The 9817-nt window shown below is 37.1% G+C and overlaps 1 protein-coding gene across 1 annotated transcript in view; it reads right to left on the bottom strand.

The window, feature by feature from the left end:
• Positions 1-6696: 6696 nt before the first annotated feature.
• Positions 6697-9817, bottom strand: part of LOC145686016 (radial spoke head 1 homolog) — a 44138-nt gene continuing 41017 nt past the window's right edge. Inside the window, exon 4 of the mRNA XM_081758859.1 lies at positions 6697-7236. Coding sequence (XP_081614985.1) covers positions 6853-7236 — 384 coding nt within the window. The 3' untranslated portion in view covers positions 6697-6852. The remainder of the gene's footprint in view (positions 7237-9817) is intronic.

The following is a 9817-nucleotide window of genomic DNA, read 5'->3' as shown; positions in this document are numbered from 1 at the left end:
CCACGTTTCTTGGATATATATTAAATTTGAATTAAATGTTGAAACTCAAAAAAAAATCCCCTTGTACTTTGTATATTCGACTGTAATAAATAGAGCTTGGATTTTTATGTAATTACAGTTTTTCTTTACATGTACATTCGTGGAATTTAAAAATATTGACGAATTACGTGAATAGGGATGTGTTGAAGCTCTTTATTGCATGTTTTTAGATATTTTACTCAATGTTGCATCCTTTATACTAAAGTACTTAGGAGAGAAATCCACTGAACTTTTCGCTTACATGTTAGTGTGACAGACAAAGTAAAATTTAAATCATGTCTTCTCTCTTCCGTCTCCTCATTTTCAACTGCCCACAATACACTAACTTAAAAGTGCGATTTGCCTTCATTTCATGAACATAGCAGTTCTTTGATTCGCCATATCGTAATCATTACATCAAGAGTTGACTATGTGTTTGTTTCCAGCTCGCAGGGAGCGCCAATCAATGCACGTAAGTACAAAGCTGAGTGGTACTTATCGTTCATCCCTATTTTGTAGTTGTAAGCGCTTTTAGTTTTGCAGCCAGCGACAACAAATCTTGATAGAAGCATTACTAACTCAACCGTAGGATTTAATTTTAACCATTGGAGTTTTAAAAAGAGTTTGCCTCTATTTAGTCCGTGTGTCAGTGTACAAAGCCGGAATAGCTTCGTATGTCTCCTCGTTATCTGAGAAGTTGCAGTCTTGGATATCATTCGATGACACATTTACTACTAATGGAAAAGTTTTTTGGTCGAGTGTGCGAGAAAAAAGTTGGGTACACTATGAAGTCTCAGTTAGAGCAGCATTTCACTTCATGTGAAAAGCAAACAATTACGAAGTGATAAGAAGCAAGCTGTACTAATCCAGATGCAAAGGGGATTTCGTTCCGTGTGTTTTACAACGAAATGTGCGAAGCAGTGATTGAAACAAACATCCCTTAGAACAAAATTCAAGTACTGAAGTTCCAGGATTTCCTTAAAAATATATTGTGGCCATAAAATTCCTGACAAGTCAACCCTTCGAAAGGCATATCTTCCAGTCCTGCAAAGAAGCTTTAAAGTCAATTAGGGCAAAAATTCCTATATATAGATTTCTGTCGACGAGACAACTGATGCTTTGGGACGGTATGTAGCTAATTTCATAGTTGGAAAGCTAAGTGCTGAATCTCCATCTGCACCACATCTCATTGTATGGAAAGTTCTGGAGTGTACAAATCATTCCACCATACCAGTATTTGTCAATGATAGTCTTAAAGTATTGTATCTGGATGGCATACAAGAAGAGAGTTCTTATATACACAGATAGTGTATTATGCATGTTAAACTCTGCTACGTCACTTAAAGTGTTTTATCCTAACTTGATCCACTTTATTTGCTTGGAACAATGCGTTCCTGAGCAGGTGAGGGTCAAGATTCCGGAGAACAATCAACTTACTTATTCAAGGTGTCTATCGGTCACGAAAGTCACGAATGTCACGAAAAAATGACGAAATCAGAAAATAGTCATGAAAGTCACGAAAAAGTCACGAAATTTAGCTTTTGGGTTACGATTTTTTAACTGTTCAAATGTAAGTACAGGTTGGATAATTTTGTTCTATAAAAAGTCAAAGTTCACCACCAAAAATGTCTATGGTCGGCTTTAGACGCTACCAAATCGCAAGCAAAGTACGTTTCTATCGCATGGACGAAAATTCAGCCTAGTTCGCACCCAAATTCGCTCTTGAAAATATTAGGAAATTTTATGATTTGGTTAAGAAAAAAAAAGGTCACGAAATAGTCATGAAATTTCATTTTGGAATTTTAGTAGACACCCTGTTATTCCACGAGAAAGGTATTTTTAAAGGGACCACAACGTGTACAAGTTTGCAACGTACAATTCATAGGCGTACCACTTCCTCGGGTATTATTACTAAATGGAACACTTGGGTAGGGACAATTCAGTTTACAGAAGTCAAATCTGTGCTTGATTCGTTTTTCCTGGACTCAGATATATCGGTATGCACTGCTTAAAATCTCATCAAGAAACCCAAACTTGCTTGCGATATATAATACATAAACAGCAATTTCAGATCAATACAAGCACCAACAAACTTGAAGTTGTTGAGTTTCCTCTCCTGGAAGCCATGGATATGTAAGAGCATGCAGAGATGAAACTGACTGCTGTCGGAGGAGATGTGACAGAGACAGTTCAAAGAAAATTTGACGCAGTGAGTGAAAGAAATCCAGGTTACAACAGCGTATTGACAGTGAGCCGGATTCTCTATGGTGAAACAACCATTCCTAATGATATTGTCACCTCCTGAAGTATGCTCCTGTTACTTGTTGCGACGCAGAGAGAAGTTTCTATGTGTGTAACAATATATTGCCTAATCAGCCACAAACTGTTACTTCTTTCCGTACATAGATTGTAAGTTATATAACTGAACAAATTCAAACAGTGCCAGCCCCAAGATTAAAGGTAATTTGAATTTTTGTAAGTGCTTTTTGATGAAAAATGTAGGCAACGAGCATGTAGGCCTATTTCTGAACATTTTGAGGCTTAAAACCTTGAAATCATATATGGCTTATGGCACAGAGCATATGGATAGATCATATGACAAAATTATATGGCGTGGACAATACATCCAGCTATTTCAAAGTATTAACCCTTTAGGTTTGGTAGTGATTACAAAGAAGAATTTAATGAGATACATAAGTAGAAAGGGGCAACAATGAAGAATCAATCGGAAGAATACGCCTAGATGTTACCAAGGCAGATAAAGTCGCATGACAATAATTAAAATTTCTTCTTTCTTTCGCTTTGTTACTAAGGCACGCTCTTCCACTCAGTAACAGACGGAAAAAATTAAGCTAAATTAGCTCATGCGTTACTGAATGCAGAGTATTAAAAAAAAAATCTTGTCTAGCGATACGAAATCTCCTTTATTAAGTTACCATACCAACCGCAGAACGAAAACGGCAGCCAATCAGAAATAAGATGAATAGAAAATTTTGAAGAAAAAGAAACATTAAATGCTGGGTGTTCAAGTACCAAATTTCGAAAATGGATGAAATAATTTTGAAATATGAACTCCAAAGCTATGAATAAGTATGTGTAAGATTTCTTTAGTAAAAAATTCTGAAAAATTAAAGAAAATAGTGTTTTATGAATATTTAATTATAAAATATTCAACATACAAAATAAAAGAAATATGGAAGTTTTAGAAATAAAGAGATAACTAAATTACCATAGATAACACCCATTTACACAAAATAAAATAATTTTTTTGTCCTAACTTTTGATTCTTAGATTGTGATATAAATATAGATATTACGTTACATTAAGACATTACACCAAAACAATATACACGGTAGCCCAAAAATTAATTTAGATAGTTCTTTGTAGACGCACGTAGTCAGAACCAATTGTGAGACGGAGAAGACCATCGTATACTTTCAGAATCTCAGTTGAATACCATTCTCCACTAACAGATCTTGCGTCGAAGATGTACAGTATAGTGGTTTTGTTCAACTTCTCATCATGATCACCTATATCATAACTCCAAACTCCAAGACACCTTATACCTGTAGCATTCATGAGTGTGCTGAGATGACATTGTGGTACTTGTTGTCTCCATACTAAGAAATGTCCGGAATTACTTGCCGCACAGAATCGTATTTTACCTGAGAATATTTCATTGGACCATTTCCCTTGGAAGGGCGCCATACCAGTTGATCGGATAGCAGTGGCGTATTTACGATTTTGTTTCGGGGAGTGGACTTTGCTAACTTTATTCCTGGAAATGTGAAAATTCTGCGAGATATTTCATTTACTTTAAAATAGTAAATAAAATTTCGGAGGGCCTTAAACCTGAAAGCCCCCTTAAATACGCCACTGAATGTTAGGATAGGCACATCATATCATGTGTATAACTACGTATGATTTTAACTATGAGATAAGACTTAATTTTGAAACAAAAGTGCTTCTAACAAACCCATTCAAATATTTTTATTTTTATTTGATATTTATAAACATGATCATAAAAATTCTTACATTGAAAGAAAAGGTAACTGATATATTTTTAAAAAATATTTTCAGACAATGTCTATTACAAAATAACTTAAATTTACTGAAGTCTTTTGAATTAGGTATGTGCTCTTCTCAAGTATTTTGTTTATAATGGCATTACTCTTGATTTTAGTCAGAATATCTCCTTGTGAATTCATTAGAAATAAGGATTTCAATTGTTCTTAAGTAAGTAGTGAACGGAACCTGATGTTTACCCGATGTCGTAAACGTCGCCAACACATAATGGCCCACTTGCCAGTAAATGTCGATCGTCGATATAGCAACGCGTCGGAGGATTGCAGCTAGTGCGCCACTGGAGGCAGGGTTTTGTCGAGTTAAAACAGATATCTAGAGTTGGGGTGTTGAAGTTACCACCGCGAAGCAGCGTGGTCTCCATTTTGGTCCACGCTCCTTCGATTCATCGCGGAGGAACCAACACGAACTATCGCCAGTCATGTGCATGCGGTTATTATTATATATTATTTTTTCCTGACGAATTGTTCCTAAAGTGAGCTCCAAGGTTCAAGAGTAACCCCTGCCTCTACATCATGAAGTTAAAAATCTTGAGATAAATGTTTATAATTGTATGAATTTAGATGGCACCTGTCTCCGACCATTGGAAATGAAAAGGGAAAACTATGAAATAAAGTAAATAGAGGAGCGTCATTTTATTATAAAATTACATGGCGAATGCATTTTATTTGATCTCAAATAGTTATCGTCGAATATACACGGTTAAAGGAACAGTCTGATTGGCCAAATTAAAAAGACTTCAACGATTTATTCCTCTACGAGCGAGGTGTTCTTCATCCTCTCCGTGGCGAAGTCGGAAAAAACACGTACCTAGTAATCATAAGGTTGGTGGTTCGCGCCACCTCAGGATGCTTTTTCTTTATTATTTTTTAGACTCACTTTAATGTAAATAAATCACACATATAGGCGATTTAACATATTTTAGGGAAGTAATTTTGTGGTTCATTAGCGTTTGGTCGCGTCTGTTCCGCTGGTGGTATAATTATTAAAACGGAAGTGGGACCACTGCGGATCATCGCGGCAGGGCCGCCAATTTGTGGCGAGATGTCGTTAGACGGGGTGGTCCACCGACGCTTACGGCATGGTGTATGTACTTCAGCTTTGGTCGTTCAGATTATCTCTGGGTTACCAGGGTCCCCGAAAATATAGTTGTTATTTCCGAGTTAGTCAATCTTACACCGGCCTTGAGAAGTTATTATCAAAAAAAGTTCAAAAGACAAGCAAATTACCTTGTGCGTTATTCCAGAATAATAACATAAATATTTCGTGAAAATGTATTTATTTTGTTTTCGGTACCAAATACGAGGCACATGTCAAAAAGGCGGCCGATATGACCTTTTATCCGAACAACAAAATAATAGGAGAAGTTTATTGTGATTGATATACAAGTACATATCTGAGCTATTTTTCGACGTAGTCACCATGAACCTCCAGACATTTCTGGTAGCGTAACCCAAGCTTCCGTATAACCTCTGTGTAAAAATCTGCCGTCTGGAAGTGCAACCAGTCCCTAACACATGTTTTCAGCATTTCACTGTCTTTGAAATGCTTCGATGCAAGCTACTTTTTTTTGATGAAGTAAAAGAAAAGAATCGCTGGCAGTAAGGTGAGGCACGTACGGGGATGACTGAATAGTTCACATCGATTTTTTTTAAATTTTCTCAACAGTACGAGCAATTCTGTGTGAACGAGAGTTGTTATGGATCAGAAGAAATCCAAAGCGTAACATTTCTCCCTGCTCATTTTGGGTGGCACGTCACAGATTATTCAGTGTTTGATAATAGACATCTTCTGTAGTTGTTCATCTTATGGTTCTAAGAATTTAAAAAAATCAAACCCCTTCGGTTTCAAAAGAAGCTTACCATGGTTTAGTCGTCATGAAATGGTTCTGTGGACACATGAACATCAGAACTACCGGCGAACTCAAGAGCAATTCGGGCTGGAATTACAGATCGATTGTTTTTAGCCAGCTGAGATATGTATCGATCCTGTCCAACTGTTGTATGCTTTCCAGAACGTACATAATGTACGCACACATCTGTTTGTCCTGTAAGTAATTTCGTGAAATGATACTCTTTGTTAAGCACACCACATAAATCTCTGGGAGTCATAGACCTCCCTCAAGCCGGCCAACAGCTCTGCCACAAACGTAAATCACTCGGATAAAATCTTCCTTCCATCAACCAATAGACCATTCACTTTGCATGAGAGCATTTTGCTGTCTTTCATAGGTACTACCTTCTTACTCATGTATCAGTCTTTCCTAATAGGAACACTCACAAAGTGCGCTTCCCTAGTGCTCTGTGCTAGTATATTTATAACAATATACAGATCCGAACCGTTTGAAAAATCATTGGTTCGATATATGTTTGTTTCGTTGCAATTGTGAAACAGTGCACCTAAACATATCATTGCAAATAAAATTTCTTCTGCGTATACACTAGAAATCCCAGTAAGACAAGTTCAATGGAAAATGTTATGCATAAACCAGTACAACACAAGGATGTACGATTTCAAGTAATTACTTGCTTTTACTGGGACTTCCGAATTACTAACTTGAGTTATGAAAGGACCTAAAAAGTACAATAATACAAATAGAGAAACTTTTTGTTTATTTTCATAATTAAAACAGAAATATTTCCTGAGTTCTGAAGGTAAATCTAAATCCTTATAACTTTATAAGAATTTAAGGACAACACAACGTTTTAAATTAATGTTTGGTTATCAACTTTCTTTCCAGCAGTAACTACCTCATTCATCTTCACCTTCATCTCCACCTTCATCTTCTCCTTCTCCTTCCGCTTCTTCTTCCTCTTCTTCCTCTTCTCCTTCACCAAATTCTGGGCCCTCAATCAATGATTCAAAGGACTCACGTCCCAAAGGAAGCGGGTTGGGCTCCGGAGGCAATCTTTCTGGATCAAACTCAGTGATCTGAGTGCATCTCCAAACTGGAATAATGCCTGGCTTAACCTGAAATGGTTGTTCAGCACTTTCCTCCCCTTCTTCAATTTCTTCTTTCTCAGGTGGTATTGGTTCCTCTTCTTCTTCACCCTGTAATTCTGGATCCCTGATCAACAAGTAAGTACCATGTTGCATACAACCAATGTCAAAAACATAGCAACCTCTACCCTTTGGCTGAAAAATAAAAGTTTACATTTATAACTTCAAATGTATGATGTAAGTACTATTGCCTCGGCTAATTTTGCGGTGGCATTCTTTGTACTTTAAAGCTGAATACCTAAACCCGACAAGCGCATTTGGTACGCCCTCCGTAATGACGGTCGGTATGCTTGGGGATTAAAAACATACATTTGAAAAATACATTGATCCAAGAGTATGTTGGCCAGCGAACAATTCACCGTCATGTATCCAACCATTTCATTCTCGCACTCTCAATCGCAACTTCACTTCTTCCGTAGGAGTTACATTCGCAACTGAGTTGATTGACAAAGCTGCTAATTAAAACGTAGGGCCAACATTGGCAGTTGGCTAGCCCACTGTTAGCCTACTATCAGTGCTGCTAGGAAAATATGTGACATCTATTGTTTAGAATATTAAAATGTACGAAGTGCTACTGAGAAACTAACGAGCAGGACTATAATTACGTTAGAATTTCAGATTAGTCTTGAAAATTTAAGCCATCTCGGGAAAAACATAGGGCGATTAAATCTCCTAAACCCATTGCTAGCACCCTATTTTAAGAATATTGTGCCTATTATCGAACTACTACTGCTACTACTGCTAATAATAATAATAATAATAATAATAATAATAATAATAATAATAATAATAATAATAATAATAATAATAATAATAATAATAATAATAAAAATTTTATTCCTATCAAACGCAACAAACATGTATGTATAAGAAAAACATCTGTAAAAGCATTAAAAATATTCAAAAACATTTTGACAAGTTTGATGTAGGGGCTTCTATAAAGGTAACCAAGAAAGTTCTGTCGCTTTTTCACCCACCACCTTCGAACATCGATATGTTACCTAAGACGTACCTGCAAGATCAAAAATAGTCCCCATCAGCATTGACGACCTTCTGTCAACATTCTAGAAGGCCATGGATTCCATCCTGGTAGAACTTGGTGGGCCGTGAAGCGAAGAGGGTATCAAGTGCATTTTGCACTTCTACTAGGGATTTGAACTGGTGCCCTCTAAATTGATTGTCCAAGGAATGGAACAGGTGATAATTGGACGGTGCAATATCCGGGGAGTATGGCGGAAGCAATAGTATTTCCCCAAGGCATAGAATGGTGACCAAGGTCATTCTAGCCTCGTGGAGCTTAACGTTGTCCTATAACAGAAGGATCCATTTGCGATTCAGAAGTGCTGGCTCCTGAATTTTGAGATTTTCTTGAGTACGGCTCAACTGCTGACAGCACACAGTTGCACAGTTGCTGCTGACAGCACACAGCTCGTAGCAGTTCCCGATGCAAGATGCCGCGAGCAGTCCACCAAACACACAGGAGGACCTTCTTCTGGTACAGTGCTGCTTTCAGCTGTTTTGGAACCGGTTCATGGGATGCTAACCTATGAGGACGGCGCCGTGGAGCTTCGTGCAGGACCCACTTCTCATCACATGTCAACCCCTTGTCCAGAAATGGCCACTTCCTCCGAGGAGATAGCAAAGAAACACAGGTGTTTGCTGCGTTGCGTTCTGGCTCGGAGTCAAATCATGTTGGACTCATCGACTCAACTTCCAGTGCTTCCCAAGTTGATGGTGGTGCCGAATGATTTCTCCACTCACACTGAATTGTAGTCCCAGCTTCTCACGTGTCTGCAACTATTCGCCTCAATTGCTGCCTGAAGGTCTTCATTTTGTATATGTGTTTGTCTTCCGGCACGTGGTGCGCCTTCGAGTGTTTCGTCACCATCCTTAAACTTGTTAAACCACCGCTGCATTGTCAGTGTGGTCACAACACTCTCACCAAAGGCCGTTCACTGTTAAAAAGTGAAAGATCGTTTAAAGAATCTGAAAATTTTCATGGCTCAGACAATTTTCAGTACTATGTAGGAACAAGTGAAACAATTTTTCATGAATCGAAATATTTTCTGTCTTCTATGGAAAAATTGAAAAACTTTTTATGAGTCGAAAAATTTTCATCATTTTGAAGCAAAAAGTGAAACAACCTTTTGTGAATCGGAAAGTTTTATTGCTCTGTAGAAACAAGTGAAAGGAATTTTCATGGATCAGAAAGTTTCCATTGCGATGTAGAAACAAGTGGAAAAACTTTCATAAGCCGGACAGTTTTGGATATTATGCATAGTGATGTTAGGTGGAAAATTTTCCACTACATTTTAACTGCACATTGAGATATAAAATTCAATTCCTGTAGAGGAAAATTAGATAGCAACAAATTATAATTTTCCAATTAGCTTTCGGGAACCAGAAAATTTTTTAATATTTCAAGGTGGGAAGTAAAAATTTGGACAGTGTTTCTCTCTCTCTCTCTCTTTGTGTGTGTATGTGTGAAGTGCAGGAGAACAAATATCCCATTCCAATATTTAAAATTTAACAAGAAATCGAAAACAAACCTTTGTGAATTTAACAAATATTTGAAAAACAGAAAATTCCACAGAAAATAAGAAGAAATGCTTTGATTTTATTGTGTTTAACACTCGTAAATCTTAATTTAAATATTGGAATTTTGTATAATCAATATCTTAGAGCAGATATTTGTATTGTAAAACTACCATTATTA

This window comes from Thermobia domestica, chromosome 5 (assembly GCF_964235325.1).
Source record: "Thermobia domestica chromosome 5, izTheDome1.hap1.1, whole genome shotgun sequence".
NCBI classification, from domain to species: domain Eukaryota; kingdom Metazoa; phylum Arthropoda; class Insecta; order Zygentoma; family Lepismatidae; genus Thermobia; species Thermobia domestica.
Note: the sequence above shows the minus strand (reverse complement) of the source record. Positions and strands in the feature narration are given on the sequence as shown.